This window comes from Dryobates pubescens, chromosome 14, assembly GCF_014839835.1.
Source record: "Dryobates pubescens isolate bDryPub1 chromosome 14, bDryPub1.pri, whole genome shotgun sequence".
In the NCBI taxonomy this organism is placed as follows: domain Eukaryota; kingdom Metazoa; phylum Chordata; class Aves; order Piciformes; family Picidae; genus Dryobates; species Dryobates pubescens.
The window spans coordinates 15,362,695-15,382,664 of NC_071625.1; the positions used below are offsets into that span (position 1 = coordinate 15,362,695).

Here is a 19,970-nt window from a genome sequence, read left to right on the forward strand (position 1 = left end):
TGGACAGACAGGACACGCTACAAGGCTGGGGACATACCAGCACTGGGTATCTTCTGTGCACCTAGAGTGTCTCCCTGCTTTCTTCTTCAGCAGTTGCTTATTAGGATATATGCTAAAGAAGGGAATGAGAATTAAAACATCTTAACTGAAGATAATGCAAAGCAGATCTGATTGAACCTTGATTGCACTGTTAAAAAAGATAAATTATGCTTAATTTTCTCTATGATCCACTTCCTGGGGGGTTGGAGATTTGCATTTTGCTGGCTGAGGACTTGGTGTTGCATCTGGAGGTGCAACTCCAAACCCCCCACCCCCCACCCCCTTATGGTGTAGGGAAGGAGAATTGGAATAGGGCAAAACACCCTAGTATATAATGCTCCATCCAAGTGACTAAGTAAAAATCCAAAACTCTCTTGGCTGATTTAAAATGGGAGTGCACAGATTGTCTACAGCCCCTTTCCTCATTTGATCATGCAGGGGATACTGTATAATTCTGTATCTTCTTTAATTCAGGGGATGACTTTCACTGCAAGTTAATGCCCACCCTTTCACTGGACTATCCCTTGTGATGCCTCCTGTGCCACTAGAGCAAACATGTGAGAAGCTACAAAGCTTTGGTCCCACTGCCCTAGATCTCACCTGTGTGGGAAGGTCTTGTCTGAGTAGCTTCTGCCCTTGTCTTTTTAGAATTTCGTTGGCATGGGCTCTGTATTTATTATTCCTTCCAGAGATGTGTGTTTTATATTTATTTAAAGCTTTATTTTTTATTTCACCCTAGGATCTTCCAAGGAGGAGCTGTGCTGAGTTCCAGGTAGATCTCATTAGCTGTAGCAGGAACGCTTGTGCTGAGGATACTGTGTGTTGCAGTTTCTTCTCTGGAGACCCGTTAACTAAGGCACAGATCTCAGAGGCTTTACAAGGGTTAATGTGTTGAAACTCTGTTTCAGAGAGCAGAAGGAAAAAAAGTCGTGCCTAGGTGGGTCCTTACCAACCTGAAATCACTCTCCCTGCCTGCATTACCTCCTTGGGCTTCTATGCTCATTAAATTTGGCACTCAACTTGCCTTAGAAATGCCAGTATCTCTGTCTTCGCTGGTTAACTGGCTGTAGAAAGATCTACTGATCTTTCAAAACAAATACAATTACCAGTTCTCATAAGTAGAGATCATTCAGTGGTATTTTGGGGTTTGTTTGTTGGTTGGTTGGTTGTTGTTTGTTTGTTTTTTTTTCAGTTTGGGGGTTTCTGTTTGTTTTTTCCTCTATTTTTTTTTTTCTGCTAGTGTATCTGATGGGGAAGTAAGGTGGGAGTAAGATACTTCCTCAGGGCAAGGCTGTGGGGTGAGAGACCTCTTAACTTCTTGGTTTTCCCTTGGGGGAGCGGAGGAGAAGGCAAATACTTCACTACCTAAGTGTATCTCTCTTCCAGATGGGTTGGATAAAATGGGTTCTTCCAGCTGAGATGGCTTCAGGTAAAACTTTGTTTCTGAAAGCAGGAAAATTTCATTTTCTATCTTCAGGAGAACTTGACCAACCCAGAAAAGCAATTTCCAAAAAGTGACCACGAGTTTATAAGTGTTAATGCAAACAGAGACCCCGAGTTAGCCTGTCGGTAATTGAGTTCTTGAATACACTGACTCCACTGTGTGAGAATGGGGGTTGGAAGAGGATTGATGCAAACACCAGCTTCATCCCTTTTGTTAAGTGTGTAATCTCCTCAGTGTCCCCTCTTTGTGCTGTGGCCATGCTGAGGAGACCCAAGTCTTTTCTACAGATCTCTCAAGAAATCCATAGCAAAGAGCTTCAGAGCATTGCCATGTGAAACAGCATCACGTTTTCACTCCAACAGAAGGAAATCAAAAGCTCCCAAGCTTGCATGCCAGGAGCAACTTTGTAACACTAGACATGATGATGCTTCTTTCATTCCCTTCAATTTCCCTTTCTATTTTAAGCTCTTTTCCTTGAGGAAAGGAGCCCTGCCCAAACATGCTCTTGACCGGTCCTTTCTGTGCTAGTATTTGTCATCAAAGATTTTTTGACCAGTTTCAGCAGATGAGCAGAGGTCATGAGGGTAAATGAGGTTCCTGTGGTTAATATGAAATGGAAAGACAGCAGAGGACCAAAACAGTGTCCTTGCTTCAGAAGAGACACGGGATCAGACACCAGAGAGTTGTTAGGGATAAGCTCCCTGGGAAGCTGTGGAGTACTGGTGGCTAGAGGACTTGTGGGTGCAGGTGGCTGTGCATCCACCAATTCTTGCTTGTCTGTCGTCTGTTTTCTTTTTCCTGTGACAATCTTCTTTGTCTTTACTCTTCAACAGCTAGACTTGATGATCTAACAGTTGGACTTGATGATCTTATTAGTCTTTTTCAACTTAAACAATATGATTCTTTCTTCCCCCACCATGCCTCCTTCATCTCCCACCTCTTCATTTTTTATGTCAACTGTGGAAAAGCTAAAATGAAGACAGAAATTCAGTGTTTTGCTCCAGAGCAAGTGTCTTGTTCTTGAACCAGCAGCCAGAAATCAATCTTTTTCTCTCTCTTGAGTTCATTTCCTATTGCCAGAGGCACCTGGCTCTCGTTACGGATCACAGTCTTTGGTAAAGAGTTGCTTCCGTGTATAACATAGGTCAACACTATGACAAGTCTTCAAGGGGGGAACTGAAGGCTTGCAATGGCTCCCCTGGTCCTGGGGAAGGAACAAGGTGCTTGGTGGATGAAACTTATCCAATCAGCTGTGCTGTTGAGGAGGTAGGCAACAAGGCTGAGTTCAGATGTGCTTTATCCATACTGACAGATGCAAACTGAAGATTTGGGATGGCTGGTTTGAAATTAGAGTGTGCAGGTTGCTCCCTATCTGTACTTTACTCCTTGCAGGAGTTTCATGGCACAAAAAAAGGAGGTTGGACTCCAAGAAGCGTTCTTCAGCAGAGGATGGTATGGAGCTCTGTGGAGAAGGACCTGGGGGTCCTGGTGGATAAAAAGTTCACCATGAGCCAGCAATGCGCCCTCCAGGCCCAGAAGAGTGCATTAAGAAGTGTGCAGCCAGGAGGTCGAAGGAGTTTCTTCTCCCCTGTTACTCTGCCCTTGTGAAGCCATACCTGGAGTATTGAGGTGCAGTTCTGGGTTCCCCAGTTCGAGAGAGACAGGAAACTACTGGAGAGAAGCCAGTGGAGAGATACACAGATGCTCAGGGAACTGGGGCACCTCTGTGAGGAAGAAGGCCAGAGAGACCTGATTAGCCAGGGTGGAGATCATGAGGATGGAACTGGACACATTTCAGCAGTGCTCAGCGATAGGACAAGGGGCAGCAGGTACAAACTAGAACACAGGAGGTTTCACTTGAACTTAAGGCAAAACTTCTTTTCTTTGAGGGTGACAGAACACTGGAGCAGGCTGCCCAGAGAGTTTGTGGATACTCCTTCTCTAGAGAGATTCAAAACCTGCCTGGCTCTGTTCCTGTGCAACTTGCTCTAGGTGACTCTGTTTTAGCAGGGCAGTTGGACTAGATGATCTCCAGAGATCCTTTCCAACCCTCACCATTCTCTGATTCCATGATAGCTTCACTTAAAGCTTTCAGAGGAGTGAGGATACAGATGCAGATGTCTGTGCCTGCCCTTTACAGAGCGCAGGCATAGCTCTTGCAGGTGCACTGGAGAGAAATTCATCACAATTGTGAGATGTTGAGCTGCTTTGCTACAGCCATGTTATGTATTTTAAGTAAAAGGATTGAATTGCTTATCCTGTTTTTCTTATTTTCCCTTTTTATTGGAGTTACTGTAATTATTGCCTCTTCTTCCCTACAACTTCTGAGTTATTTTAGATTGCTACAAAATTGACTTCACCTGGCTGCAGAAAAGCCATTGGGAGCTTCAGATTAGTGTGAAATAATTAACAAGGAAGGAAAATTAACGTGGGGAACAGGGGTAGTTTTCATTAATGTTAAGCAAAAGAGTATTTCTGTAGATGCCTTTAGCATGTGTGTTGTCCTGGACCTCTACCTACTCCCTTTGGACATTAATTATATTTGGATCACTAGAGACAGGACCCTCTAAGCCTGTCGTGAAGAGGAGCCGGAAGACATTTCCACTTGCCAGCTCGCTCAGATATCTTCTTCTCCTGCCACAGCTTCTGTCGGTGATGGTTGGAGCTAATGACTGTCACAGCTCCTGAGAGCCCCAGGGATGCCCACATGCATCAGCAGCATTTTCTCTCTCCAGAGCAGGGTGAGGGGAAGCTGACTGCGATATCCCAGGGTATATTTTGCTCCAAGCACTAACACCACATCTCTCACTGTTCAGTTCTCATCCTGAGTGTCTCTCGTAGACACATCACAAAAGTGTGATAAATTAAGGATTATAATTGCACTGAAATGTTGGAAGCAATGCACTCTGAGTTGCCATGGGAAAAATGGTTGTAAAAATTGAGTGTAGGACTTGCATGGAATTTTAAGGTTCCCAAGCACTCTCTACAACTCCCTGAAAGGAGGCCATAATGAGGTGGGGGTCAGTCTCTTTTCTGAAGTAACAAGTGATGGGGCAAGAGGAAACAGCCTCAAGTTGCACCAGGGAAGGTTTAGGCTGGTCATTATGGAAAAAAAATTGCCACCATAAGAGTTACCAAGCCCTGGAACAGGCTTCTCAGGGAAGTGGTGGAGTGGCCATCCCTGGAGGGATTGGAAAGAAGTGCAGCTGTGTGCTTAGGCACACGATCCGGTGGTGGACTTGGCAGTGCTGCGTTTATGGTTGGACCAAGTAGGAAAGTATAAGAAAAGCTGGTGTAAGGTGCTGCTTCTTTAGAAATTGTCATCTCTATTTGCCAGGTGGGGAGAAGGTTGAGCTGATTGCAGAGGAAATTTTGTTGCCCTGTGTCCTGCCAAGAGGATTCTGCTGGAAAACAAACAGGAAAAATAAATGGAAACTATACAAATATGTTCAGAAATTTCCAGTTAAGGAAGTGGAGGGGAAACAATTTGCACATAAGACTCTATAACATATCAAATAATATTCAGGTTTGATATTAGGGAAAAAGTCTTTACTGAAAGAGTGGTCAGGCATTGGAGCAGCCTGCCCAGGGAGGTGGTGGTGTCACCATCCCTGGAGATGTTCAGAAACTGTGCAGACATGGCATTTTGGGACATGGTTTAATGGTCATGGTGGTGGTGGGTTAAAGGTTGCACTCAATGATCTTAGAGGTTGTTTTCCAATCAAAACAATTCTATGGTCCCGTGATTCTAAAAGTCATCTTTTCCTGGTTGTGGCCCTGAACTTTTTTAGTGTTAGGGCATGGAAAGTATTTACTGGATATTGACAACCTCATACTTCTTCTGCAGGAGCTGTAATATTTTAGCACTCGCTTTATGTAGTTGAAGGTATTTAATTATTTATTAGACACAAATATACTTCACATTCAGTTTCTGTCATGGTTGTGGTATGTCTTCACTTAGCTTGGCAGTGCTTTGCTTTCTGCTACTGTCTTTAAATTGTTTTGCTTGTCTGCTTGAACTGCAGAATCCTCCATGACTACTTACAACATTCCTGTGTGATGTGTGGAAGATTGAAACTGGAGCAGTTAAAACCACCTCCTTGTTGCCTTTTCCTTTCTCTTCCCCTTTCCCTTCCTCTTTCCTTTCCCCTTCCCCTTTTCTTTTCCCTTTCCCCCTTTTCCCTTCCCCTTTTCCTTCATTTTTCCCTTCCCTTTTCCCCTTCATTTTTCTCTTCCCTTTTCCCTTCCCTTTGCCCCTTCCCCTTCCTCTTCCCCTTTCACTCTCTCTTCTTTGAGTTGTAGGGATGATACAGTGCTATGTTAGGTATTTATGGGTTGAGTTTTCAGGCCTTTGAGAAGGAGTTTGTCATAGAATCATCCCACAGTCCTCTTGTATTTAGCTAGAATGAACATTCTGAGGCTTAAAAAGTTGTTTCCATGTCTTCATAGTATGATCCTTGTATTGTCCTGTTACATTTTTCCTCCTTTCCAATAAGGAAATACAATACAGGGTGAGAAAATTGGTCTCCTCGTGGCCACCCAGGGGAGGTTGGATAGATCCCGCTCTCCCAAATCATCACCTGAATTGCTGGAGCTTTATAGACTAGCTCTGGACATGCAGAACTATTGCTCAGCGATTCAACTCTATTACTCAGTGTTTCTTTCTTATGGTGTTGCAGGGACTCCAAAATGCAGGTGTGCACAGTCTGTGCAGTAAAACTGGTGCTTTGCCTGCCTTTTGCAACATTTGGCATATTTCATCTGTGACATTTTAAGTGATTCCCTAAAGGAACCCGCTGGATGCTGTGAAACTACAGAACTGTCCTCACGTGGGAACACATTGAACTCTGCAGTCCATAACATTTGAGGGGTTTAAAGTAGTACTGTTCCTAGCTGGTGCTTAAAATTGAGGACTCAAAGGAGTTTCCAGACCTTGGTTTGGTTGCATCATAGTTCATCTGAGGCTTCATTCAGGAAAATACCTCAATGTACATGGACCCAGGATCACTGAGCCAGGCTAAAAACCTGTACAGTCCAATTCAGTGTTTCTAAGGCAAAAATTGAAATTACAGAATCATAGAATGGCTTAAGTTGGAGGGAACCTTAAAGATCATCTAGTTCCATACCCCCTCCCATGGCCAGGGACAGCCCCCACTAGACCTGATTGCTCAAAGCCTCATCCAGCCTGCTCTTACATACTTCCAGGGATCAGCTGTCCACAATGGGCAACATGTTCCAGTGTCCCACCATCCACATAGTAGAGAATTTCTTTCTGATGTGCGATGTAAATCTAGCCTTCTCTAGTTTAAAACCATTGCTCTTTGTCCTATCAGCACAGGCCCTTATAAATGGTCCCTCTCCAGCTTTTCTGTTGGCTCCCTTCAGGTGCTGGTAAATAAGCCTGTCTCTCTCCCACACATCAAAATCCCCTCTATCACAAAAGGTGTGGACCAGTCCTTTCAGCACATACAACCTAATCTAACCAAGCTGAAGCCACGTACTGGCCAGTAATCCTTCCCTATTACTAACCCAGCCTGTGTCTGCACACTGAAAATCTTGCACTGGGCTCAGCACAGTCTGTAGAGATCTAAAAATCTTATCCTGCTGCTAGATCTTGTTAGTAATAAGTGAAATTCCTGAGGGATTAGGGAAGCCCAAGCTACTTTCTTGTGTTCTATGGTCTCATCTATAAAGCAAAGGGAAGGGGTAGCTGGGACAGCTGATTTAGGAGGAGCTGCAGGAAGAGAAGAGTGGGAAATCTCTTGCAATGAGCCCCTATGTATTTGGATTAAGGGCTATTTAATGCCCTGGATTTGTGTCAGTCTGACAGACTGATCCAGGACTTTCATTTGCAGCTGGTACAGGGTTGAACTATCTCGCACGGGTGCTGCTGGGGATGAGGTGTGTGAGAAACAGTGAAAAATTCTCTGGTTGCACTGTTGGCATATGGAGCTTGTCCTCAAGCACCAGGAGGTGCATCCTGAGGACTATCCTGGGCAGTGCATCAAGTAGGCTTCTCCCTTAGGTCAATATTCATGGGTTTCATCTTGCTCTATAACTGCCTTTCTGCTCTTTCAGCTGCAGGCTGGGTGCATGATGTTTTAACAGTGCAGGGAAATATGGTTAAGGGATAGAGAATATGTCGCAGTTACAGTCTCCTGATTTGAAAACATGAATTTTACCTCCCATTGGAGTTTTTGTCAGGCTTCAGCTCTTAGCCACTAGCTAATAGCAGTGGCTTTTCGAATGTTCTGAGGTGTGTTGGGTGGACAAGCCCTTTTGGACTTGACTGAAGTTTAAGGTTAAGCAGCTTCTGGGAAACCTACAAAAGCTGCTCTAAGTGAGAGTCCATGAAAAAGTTACAGTCTATTGCTTTCTCACCTCTTCTGAAGGCTAGACGTGCTGACATGCCCTCCTGCTCTGGAAAGTGATGGCTAGCCATGCTCTTGTGCTTTCATTTTCTCATTCATTCATATTTCTCATACTCACACTTGATAAATGAGCAGAAATCACTTGTATTCCAATTACTAATCAGAATTAGGAGGTGTTGGGTAGAAGGTTGGACTTGATGATCTTAGATGCTTTTTCTAACCCTGTGATTCTAAAGACTCTTCTAATTCATGTGGGTCATATCTGCCTTGCTGCAGCAGCATCTTTATTGTCCTGATGGTGCTGCAGTAGGTATTTGCCTGTCCAGTGCAAGCTGCATGATCAGACACTGTGTAAGACTGCATCAGACCACCTACTTAGGCTAAATTCCTGCAGCAAGGAGGAACCAGTAACCCGCTTCAAAGGAGCTGGAAAAGAGGAGATTTAGACTGGATATTAGGAATAAATTCTTTACAGTGAGGATAGTGAGACACTGGAACACGTGGACCAGGGAGACTGTGGAGACCTTATCCCTGGAAATTTTTTAACACTGGGTTGGGCGAGGCTTTGAGCAACCTATTCTAATGGGTGGTGTCCCTGCCCGTGGCAGGGGGTGTGTGGGACTAGATGATTTTTAAGGTCCCTTCCAACCCAAACCATTCATGTTCAGCTGGGAATTGAGCCATTTTCAAAGTGATCATTGATCTCCAGTATTAATGCACCTTCTCCTTTTTTTTGTCTTTGCAGCCACCCAGATTGATCCCAGTGAACTACAGGAACTTTTCCAGGAGACTTCAGCCAACGTCTTCCGAATTAACTCCAATGGTGGGTACAACGAGAGGTTTCCTCCTCAGTTACCTGCTGATGACTTGTGTGCGTGGCAGCTCCCATTCTCAGGGAGCAAATATTAATGCAATTTTCCTGCTGCTCCAGCTCACAAGTAGCAGCACATGTCCAAGACACAGTTCTTTATAAGATGTAAAAATATTCCACCATATGTTCCATTAAACAGGCACAGATATATTCGATCCTTGCTGAGACCACATCCTTTTCTATTTTTAATTGTGTCATCTGTTACAATGGGGAGCTGGAGCGCAGAAAGGTGGAACAAGCCAGACTCATTTTGTAATGTGTTGCAGCACTACTGTGTTCAGAGTCTGTCATAGGAGCCTGCTAAACATCCATCTCCCTTAGAAAAACACCAACACCAAAACTCTTCTGTTATTCCTCACGCTGTAGACTGAATAGGATAGAATAAAATAGAATAGACCAGGTTGGAAGAGACCTTAAAGATCATCATGTCCAACCTATCATCCAACCCACCTAATCAACTAAACCATGCAACCAAGTACCCTGTCAAGTCTCCTCCTGAACACCTCTAATGATGGTGACTCCAATACATAGAATACATAGAATAAACCAGGTTGGAAGAGACCTTCAAGATCACCGCATCCAACCCATCAACCAATCAACCACCCAAACAACTAACCCACGGCACCAAGCACCCCATCAAGTCTCCTCCTGAAAACCTCCAGTGATGGTGACTCCACCACCTCCCCAGGCAGCCCATTCCAATGTGCAATCACTCTTTCTGTATAGAACTTTTTCCTAACATCTAGCCTGAACCTCCCCTGGCGCAGCCTGAGACTGTGTCCTCTTAATGGGCAGCCCATTCCAATGGGCAATCACTCTCTCTGTGTAGAACTTCTTCCTAACCTCCAGCCTAAACCTCCCCTGGCACAGCTCGAGACTGTGTCCTCTTGTTCTGGTGCTGCTTGCCTGGGAGAAGAGACCAACTTCCGCCTGTCTACAACCTTCCTTCAGGTAGTTGTAGAGAGCAATAAGGTCACCCCTGAGTCTTCTCTTCTCCAGGCTAAGCAAGCCCAGCTCCCTCAGCCTCTTCTCCCCTCACCAACTTTGTTGCCCTTCTCTGGACATGTTCTAGCAAGTCAACATCCTTCTTAAACTGAGACTGAGCAGGGATGCTGTTCCTGCTCATGTCTTCCTGGACCCTGGAGATGCAGACTGGTTCCCTCCTTTGGAGACATGCTCTGGCTCATCAGTTTTGGTGTGCTGAGCTGGAGAGATGTGTTTTGCTGGTATATATGAACTAGCATCACTGAATGGTGATGGTTCCTGTCATGGTATCCCAGTTCTAATATACACTAGTTTGAGACAAGGATGTAAAATTATCAGGTGCTGATTTTAATGTGGACCATGAAATTGCTTCTGAGTCACCTGGGCAGCTTCTCTGTCTGGTCTGGTCTGTGTCTATTACAGAAAAGGCTGGCCTTGGTGTAAAGAAAGGATTTAGTGCCTCCTTATTTCTGTAATTAGCCCCATCAACATGTCCCAGAGGTAAGCCTAGGTCCTTGTGTCAAGGAAACCTTGCTAGAAGAAGAATCACAGTATGGTGAGACTTGGAAGGTACCTCTGGAAATCATCTAGTCCACTCCTGCTAAAGCAGGGTCACCCACAGCAGGCTGCCAGGAATCATAATGTCCAGGTGGGTTTTAGAAGTCTCCAGAGAAGAAAAATCTACAACCTCACTGAGCAGCCTGGTCCAGGGATCCAGCACCCTCCCAAGAAAAAGAGTCATCTGTTATTTAGAGGGGTTGTTTATTCTCTATCTGCCAGGAAAATCCAAGCACATTTTTTCTATGACTGCAAGGGAATAGTGGGTTTGAATTTACTTTCAACAGTGATCACCTTGAGTTCAGGACCTTCTGCAGCACAGATGTTCCTCACTTCAAGCACTGCAAGTCTCACTGCTGCACTCCAGTGTAGGCTCTAGACAGGCTCCATGAAGTCATTCAGTTGCCCAGCTTGCTTTGAAGTCCACTGTTCTTTGTATCTTAGGATGGAGTAATGCTGTGTGACAGGACCGGACAGGATGGATGCTGGCTGGCTGTAAAGCTGTTTTGAAGAAAAGGCCTGGGGGGTCTGATCAACCACAAGCAGAACATGCATTAGCAGAAATCATGTTCTCTTCTGTAATTACCTAGAGGAAAACTGTAGAGTAGCTGGAGCCATAACATCTCAGATGTGCATGGTGGAAGGATGAGAGGTGTAGGGCATCTGAAACAAAGGACATTACAACTCAGTATGAGGAGAAAGGTTCTGGCCCAGAGAGGCTCTGTGATCTCCATCCTTCAAGATATTCAGAGATGGACAAGAGCCTGAACAATTTGCTCTTGAGTGGACCTTCTGTGAGCAGAAAGCTGGACTAGAGACCTTCAGACATCCTTGGCCTCCCTTGAAATTTTGGCAATGCTTAGCCTAGTGAAGCCCAGGTTAGAATTCTCCTTGGCAGCAAAGGCCTATTGCTGGCTCTTGCGCCGCTTGGTGTCCTTGCCTTTTTCCTGAGCATTTCCTTGAGAAAACACCAATGGTGTGACCTGGGCTTGTGGCCAGTGTGGAAGCTTGAGCCTCCCAGATGTGATAATCAATCATGGTTTCTCCATCACTAATAGTTTTACCTGAACAATGGTAGCGATGAACAGTAGTAGCTCTTCTGGCCCAAACCAAGGGCTCAGTATGAAGTTTCACAACCTGCTCATGAGCTTGTGTGTGCTGTTAATACTCAGCTAGCCCAGTTAAGGCAGCCTTGGATATACCTTTGTGCTATAGCCACAACTCCTGCTGCAGTGGAGTTTATCCTGAGAAATCCTTCTGTTGAGTGGGGCCTCATTTTTGAAATGCCATGATCCAGTTTCTGGTTTTATTCTTTGTTGGAATTACATTAATCATTTCAATTAGGCTTTGAGCAGTTTCTGGTGGTCTTTGTTCCACCTCTTGAGATGGTACGGAGAGCGTGATGATGTGCTTGCTGTTAAGAGTTGCCCGCGCTGAGTGCTCTGTGAAGCAGGTAATGACAGCACCTGCACTTAAAACTATTCTGCCAAATTGGAGAGGGTACAGAGAAGAGCTGTGACAACTATTGGAAGTCTGCAAATGAGCCTTTAAAATGCATGCCATCCAAAGTTCTGCTTTAGACATCTAAGAGGGCTTGATCGTGGCATGTAAGTACCTCTTTGGGAAGCAAGACATCAAATAACACTGGGCTCATTAATCTAACATGCTCACACGTAACAAGATCAGGAGATAGGAGTCAAAGCTAGACAAATTCAATCTTTCTGTATGGGGATAACCAGCCATTAGAACTGTGTATTGAGGGGACATGATGGATTTGGCATTGCTTCGAAGCTCTAAATCAAGACCTGAATGTCTTTTTATAAGATATACTTTAGTCCAGCTACAGTCTACAGTCTTCATGTAGGAGTGATGGGACAAGATTTTATGGGAGGAGATCAGATTGGATAATCAGAATTGCTCTCTCTGGCTTTTAAAACCTATGAATCTATGAATGTATAATGCATTTTAAAGTGCTCTTAGGTTGAAGAAATGCCCATACAGTACTCTACTGTTGTTGCTCCGTTTACCACCCATACTAATTTTTGTCTGCTACTCAGTTTCATTCAGGTTGTGTGGCTTCTTCATAGCCTTTGCCCCCAAAGTGGGTACAGCTCTTCAGGAGGGGGATGTTGAGTGTATTGCTAAGGTTTGTCAGAGCTAATCCATGTCAGGTGAATAACTTTGTGATGATATAAAATGGGGAAGGATGCCCAGGATCCTTTCTGCTCTCCACAGCTGTACCATATGGCCTATTTGGGAAACTCAGCAAGCTCCATCTCAGAGCATGTAGCAAAAGTCAGTCCTGTTGTTTGTGTACCACCAGAAAAGTGACTGAGCAGGGAACAAGTGGCTGCACTGCAGATGCTCACCAGATGATGATGGTTTCTACTCTTGCACCGGGCATGGTGTGTTGAACCTCCTACAAGGTTGCATAAATCAAATCACACCTACTCTTTTTCTTTTTTTCCTGCCTTACTCCTACCTCTTCAGGATTTTCCAGGTTCCCCATTGTGTTTGGAGACCAAACCACGCTCTGCATCTTTTTAGATTCCCAAAAGGCCAAGTCGTGGGCAGTCCTGGATGTATTTTTCCTGTCTTTGGGGAATGACTACTTTTCATGAAACAAGAAGTCAACTTTGTACTGGGATTTTAAAGCACCTATTTTCCTTTTTCACTAACACCACAGAAGTAATCAGCACTGCATGATTTGTCCATCTTTGCTCTCCTTACTCTTCTTTGGGCTGACTTAAATTCTTCTTGGATAGCTCAGGACTTGCCTCCTTTCCAAGGGAGGTCTCTGCAGCTCTGAACTGATCATGGCTGATCTCACATAGAAATGCCTTCTGTTCCCTTTTTCTGCTATGAAAAACAGAAATATTCTTCATGTATTAAATAAAAATCATAGCCAGAGCAGTTGGTCCTGTTTTATGTGCTACTGGATCACCCTTCTACCAGGTTCTGAGCTTGCAGACTTTTCTGTCTCATTTCTTAGAGAAGTGCCAAGGGGTAGAGGAAGATTTTTCCTATTCTTAGCATCTGCTTTCTTTCTCTACTTTTTTGGGAGCTGTCCCTATTGAGCAAAGGGAAGATTATCTGATGATGCTTTGACTTGTGCAGGTTTTATGGGGCTTTTGTTGATGTTTCCTTTTAGGAAAAATGAAATCAAATAAACAAAGTAAAGAAAGCCACAACCAAATAAGGAAACAAACAAAACCCGAAGATCAAAAGCGAAAAAGCACACCAAAAGAAGCTCCAATACTGGCTGAGTTTGTTATATCAATGCCTTTTTTGTCTGCTTATTTTGATTAAGGTTTTGCATTTATTTCAGAGTGCAGCTTTTAGCTTTCCTCTCAAGTAAATGCCTTATAAATGAGTACAATAAATAATACTTTTAAAAGCAGTTGGCTTGGGGCATCTTGTTTAGAGGGCTGATCAGCGGAGGATATACTGGAGGAATCAGACCTGTTCTGGCCAGATGGAGAACCAGAATGCTCTAATGGGTCTCTTCCCTCTCTAATTCCTGCTACTTGCTCATTAAAGACTCCATGTGACAGGTTGGTGCCATGTGCAGTCCCATTACCTTGATCTGAGAGGCTGAGCAAAAGATTTTTCAGCATCCCCCAGGTGTGATCAAGTCTCCATTGCCATCTCAAGATGGTTTCTTATCCCCCATTGGCTTTCAGAATTGCAACAGCACAGACAACTGGTGCCAAACTCTCAGTTTATGTAAATCGGTGCAGCTCCAAGAGCAGTGATCTCTTCTGAATGTGCCTTATTCTGGAGGACTAGTTGAAAATTTAAGTATACAAGGTTTAAAGTAAGATGTCTCTTTTAACACTGGCTTCACAGCATCTCTTCAGCACAGCTTGACATGTTGCTGCTTCAGTTGAGTTACTGCTTTCATGGTCAGAACTGCTAAACTGAGAGGGATTTTCCACATCCAGCACAGGAACTACACAGATTTTGGTAGAGAAATTCTTTGTCAAAGAAAGTTAGATTTACTCCAAAAATAGCAGTGTCTCCTAGATCCAGGAGACTCAAGCTGGAGTCTTAGTCCTACTATTTCACAAGTAAGAGCTATATTAGATGCCAACCTTTGGCTGTTCTTTTTGGACCTTTATGTAAATATATAAATACTGTGCTCAAATTACAATACTCCCTTCTTATCCAAAGCAAGATGTAGCAAAGGTCTGCATTGGTTTTGCACAGAACCACCTGCATATCAGATCTGTCTTCCATCAACCTCATCTTCCTTTGTAGGAAGACACTGGCAGAGTTACTTTGACTTTGAATTGCCCTGAGTTTGCATCTCAAGTTAGAAAGGTGTCTGGATGCTGCAGCTGCTGTTTTCCTGTACAGAGCTGCCCACATGACATTAACGTGTTCTGAGAAACTCATTGTTCACACAAGTGCTTTCTCTGCCTTTACTTAATTTCCACTCTCCCGGGACCGTGCTTAGCCCAAGATGGACATGTACCTGTTGCAGTAGGTCCAGAGAAGGTCTACTAAATTGATCAAAGGCATGAAACACCTCTTCTATGAAGACAGGCTGAGAGAGTTGGAGTTGTTCAGCCTGGAGAAGATAAGGCTGCAGGGAGACTTAATATGATCTTTGAGTGCTTAGAGGGGTCTATAAAAAAGATGGGGACAGTCTTTTTATCAGAGTCTGTTGTGACAGGAGAAGGGGTGATGGTTTTAAACTAAAAGAAGGTAGATTCAGACTAGATCTATGAAAGATTTTTTTTTTTTTTTCTACAATGAGAGTGGTGAAACACTGGCCCAGGTTGCCCAGAGAGATGGCAACATTTCAGGTCAGAAGAGGCTCTGAGCAACCTTATCTAGTTAAAGATGTTCCTGCTCATTGCTGGGAGTTTGGACTGGATGAACTCTAAAGGTCCCTTCCAACCCAACCATTCTATGATTCTACAATTCTATGGTTCTGTCCATGCTCTGCTTTGTTCTGAAGGATTGATGGGCCCAGGAATATTTTCAGGTAATTCAAAATTGTCCTTGACATGGACAGTATGTAGATTGCATGGAGGATGATTTGTTAGGATTGTGGAAGGGGGAAGAGTGAGGACTCATATTTGTGAGATCGTTGCAGGGTCAACGCTGTTCTCCTAGAGAAGCAAATAGTTATTAGTAAAATCTTTCAATTTATTCTTTAAAACATTGTGCATCCACCAAAAGATAATAATTATTAGCTCAGTTATAGACAATTCCTTGAGGCTTTCTCTTACTGAATCACCAAACTCGGCATTAAAATCTATTACTAATTTAGCAACTGGGTGAAAATGTATGGTAGCATTCAAGCTTGCTTTGAATACTCATGTTGTCCAGACACATTAGTTACTTTGTGTGTTGTTTAATGACTTTTGATGTCAACCCTCTGGTGTTTTGCCAACACAAAAAAGAGGGGATTTTTGCCTGAAAAATAATTAGGTGGATTGTTCGAAGTTAGTGGCCAAGTCCAAGTCTGCAGAAACATTAAAACAGAGGATTTCTTAAGTTTCTACAGAAATAATTGAGCCATGTTCCTAATCTGTTCTTTTTGCTTTCATTAAATAGTGAAGCATGACTGATAACAGGTTATGAGTTTTTATGACTGGAAGCATCCTGAGAAAATCCCACATGCAAATACCAAGAATCTCATTTATTTAGCATCTTTCACTGTGGAAAATCTTGGTGGGCTTTGCATAGTTCATACATTAAGTCCAAGGGCTGTTAACCTGCTGTTAATTTGAGAGTGAACATTCAAAGATGTATAAAGGCAACCATGCTCCAAGATTTCTGCTATTTTTTATACACACACACACGTATATATTTTCTTAAATCTGAAGTCATCATGTATTGCAAAGTAAACCACATTTCCAGCTTCCAGCTGCTCTCACTTGGAAAAGACCTCTAAGATGAAGTCCAACTATCAACATAACTCCACCATGGCCATTAAACCATGTCCCAGAGTAACACTTCCAGGGATGGTCACTCTGTCGTCACAGCAAAGCACTCCATTGTATCTGAGCCAAAACACACAAAAGATTTTGATTGTTGAAGTCTTCATCAATGAGATAGAAAATATCAGAATGAACACGGTATTCTGCCTCTTAATCACTACTAAGAGCAATGAATGGTTCTTATGCACTAGATGGGGCTCAAAGCCCCATCCAGCTTGTCTTTGGACACTTCTGGGGGAGTGCATCCCCAGCTTCTCTGGGCAGCCTATTCCAGTGTTTTGCCAGCATCACAGTAAAGCATTTCTTTCTAATATCTAATCTAATTCTCCCTTCTTTCAGTTTAAAATTGTTATCCCTCATCCTATCACTACTCCCTGATAAAGTGTCCCTCACCATCTTTCTTATAAGCCCCCTTTAACTACTGGAAGGCTTCTATAAGGTCTCCATGGAGCTCTCTCTTTTCCAGGCTGAACAACCCCAACTCTCACCCTGTTCTCACAGCGGGGGAGTTCCAGCCCCCTGAGATCATTTTTGTGGCCTCCGCTGGACCCTCTGCAAAAGGTCCATGTCTTTCTTATGTTAGGGGCCACAAAGATGGACACAGTACTGTAGGTGGGGTCTCAGCAGAGTAGAGAGGGACAATCCCTTCCCTTGACCTGCTATGTATGAAGCCCAAGATATGATTGTTGTGGCATATGATACATGGATTCACTATTTATGCATCCAAGGAACTCAACTGACTTTTCGTAGGGTAATAACTGTTTGTAGATGTTGTCCCCTTTGTCCCAGGAGTTACTTGTCCAAACACTACCTTCTCATACTGTTTGTAAAAGAAAATAAAATTAAAAGAGAAAAACCTGAATGAAAATTCAGGATTTTCCCCCCCTGAAAACTGTGTACTGCTTTCTTATTTTTTCTTTCTCTGCTGTTGACAGTGACCTCTCTGGAACGAAGCCTTCGATCTCTGGGGACCTCAAATGATACTCAAGAGCTGCAGGATGGACTGTGAGTTTGCTTTAAATTGCTGCAGGTCTCTCTTTGTACCAGCCTTTTCATTTTTTGTCTCCTCTATCCTCACCCTTTCTTTTGCCCTTTTTTTGTAGCTGGACACTTTTTTTGTCAGGCTTCCTTAGTTGTTTTTTTTTTTTTTCCTTTCTGTTGGTGATTAATGATGGTAGGACTTGTACTGATTGCATAGAGCTTTGTTTGTGCTGGTTTCAGATGGCAGAGAATGGTGGGCAGATAACAGAAAATAATGGTCAACATTGAAAGAGGGTTGTGCATGTGGTGTTATTTTTTGTTGGGTTGTTGTTGTTGTGTGGTTTTTATTTCTTTTTAATGTCAAGGCAGAGCAGGATGCTTGTGTAGCTTTTTCTTCTTTTATTTCACTCCTCCCGCCTCACACTTTGCCAAGGAGCATGAACCCAAGAGAGAAAAAAGCAAGCAAACAACCAAACAACAGAGGGAAGGAGCAAGAAGCTACTTTATAGGTGGGAGAGTGTGTGGTGATGCTGAAACCTGCATCACACAGCACAACGCAGAGAAAATGGAACTTCAGTTTCACTTGCGATAGATGCAGCTCATCAATCTGCCTCTTCTAGCTCCATGCACAGACACACACACACACACACACAGAGAGTTAGTTTTCATTGTACTCATGCTAATTAGAGAATTAAAATGACTTTTCCAAAATGTTGCACCATTTATTAAAGCTTCTTCCCTTAATGCAGCTGGTGTGCACACAGAAAAATCAAGTTGCTTGGGATGTGGCTCTGATTTTGTGCACGTGACTGCAGTTCCTGCTAAGATTCAGCTGTGAACAGGGGGGGAGAATTTGGGTTCTGTTTCTTTATATTGGCTTTGCACACTGTAATTTGCCTGATGGACTTGACTGACCTTCTCAACGCAATCTAAACTCTCAGGCTGGTTTGCAGTCTGTCTCCTTCTCTCGCCAATCCGTTTGCTTTCATCAAGTGCATCAGCTCTGCCCTAATTCACATATACTCTGGTTTGCAAACTTGAGGATTAAAAATAGTCCCAGTAATAATAGTCAGAAGATTTGAAACTAAATTTAGGAGACTGAAGAGGATGAAGGAATAAAAAGTCAGTCTGTGAAGATGGGTGTCATCAGGAAAGATGTTTGCATGGACGAAATAATTTGCAGCATAAACCACCTTAACTGATGGAGATCCTTAACCCAGGGAAGCCTCATGCAGAGCAGCTATTGTCTTCCACTCCTAAACCACGCTGGGTTTTTTTAAATTTAAGAATCAAACACACACACACACACAAAAAGTAGATGATTTTCTTCTTTCCTGAGCAGTTACATAAATAGATGCATAATGCACTAATTGCAATAATTATTTTGGATCTTGGAATTATCATTAATAGTCCAGATAGTTAAATGCAGCTTATTTTTATTCCATTCATGCTTCACTGCCCCTGTTTTCAGCCCCAGAATTCCTTCAGCTATCTTCTTCCAACCTTCTGATTTATCCCCTCTTCCCTGGCTCGAGCAGAAGGTCTCTCCTGATTTCTCCCATTTGAGTTGTTGCACCTCCAGACCAGACCATTCCATGGTGCCAAGCTGAGAAGGACCAGCAGCTGTGTTCTCCTCAATCCTTCCATTCTTTCATGCTGTCCTGACACTGATGTGTCCTTCTTGTTGTCCCCTATTTCATCTCCAGATATATGCAAGCAGCCTTGAGTGTTCTACTCTGCCTGTCTCTCGTGAGAACTGCACCGGCAAAAAGCAGTATGCCATGAATCATGAGAGCTGGCAGTGCTGCATATATCTCTATGTTCAGGAGCAAGCAGAGGGTCAGCTCTTCAGGTGAGACCTCTGGGGCAACATTTTCTGCTTCCCCAGCTGCAAATCATGGCTTAATCTTCCTCCTTTGCCATTTGACCCATTTCCTTCAAAGGCTGATGCATGTTTCTCCTTGAACATCCTCTTAACTTGGAAGACAGTTGGGGAGAAGCAAGTGAACATTTGGTATATTTATAGCCTTGGCTAGTAGGAAAACGGTGATGTTTGAAGGGGTGGGGTGTACCTTGAGCAAATTTTCTCCTGATGCAAAACTGGGAAGTGTGGCTGACACAACACAAGGCTGTGCTGCCTGAGACTCAGCAAGACCTGGACAGGCAGGAGAGTTGGGTAGAGGTGAACTTCATGAAGTTCAACAAGGGCAAGCGTAGGGTCCTGCATGTGGGGAGGAGTAACCCCCTGCACCAGTACAGGTTAGTGCTCGACCTGCTGGAAAGCAACTCTGCAGAGAATTACTTGGATGTCCTGGTGGACAAGTTCACCAAGAGCCATCAGTGTTTTCTTGTGGCCAAGAAGGCCCACGGTCCCCTGGGGTGCATGAAGAAGAGTGTGACCAGCAGGTCAAGGGAGGGAGGCTCTCTCCCTCTACTCTGTCCTAGTGAGACCACATCTGGAGTACTGTGTCCAGTTCTGGGCTTCCCTGTTGAAGATACAGAAGAAACTACTGGAGGGAGTCCAGCAGAGAGCTATAAAGATGCTGAGGGTACTGGAGCATCTATCTGAGAAGGAAAGGCTGAGAAGCATGGGGCTGTTTAGCCTGGAGAAGAGCAGTCTGAGAGGGAAAATTCTTGGTTCTGATCAATATCTAAAGAGTGGGTGTCAAGAGGATGGGGCCACAAACTGGAACACAGAAAGATCCACCTAAACATAAAGAAAAAAAATCTATCATTTGAGGGTGCCAGAGCACTGGACCAGGCTGCCT

General features: G+C 43.7%; 1 protein-coding gene across 1 annotated transcript in view; it reads left to right on the top strand.

The window, feature by feature from the left end:
- TSNARE1 (t-SNARE domain containing 1) overlaps positions 1 to 19,970 on the top strand; it is a 469,611-nt gene that overhangs the window by 155,676 nt on the left and 293,965 nt on the right. The window contains exons 4-5 of the mRNA XM_054167237.1: positions 8,600 to 8,677; positions 17,157 to 17,226. Coding sequence (XP_054023212.1) covers positions 8,600 to 8,677; positions 17,157 to 17,226 — 148 coding nt within the window. The remainder of the gene's footprint in view (positions 1 to 8,599; positions 8,678 to 17,156; positions 17,227 to 19,970) is intronic.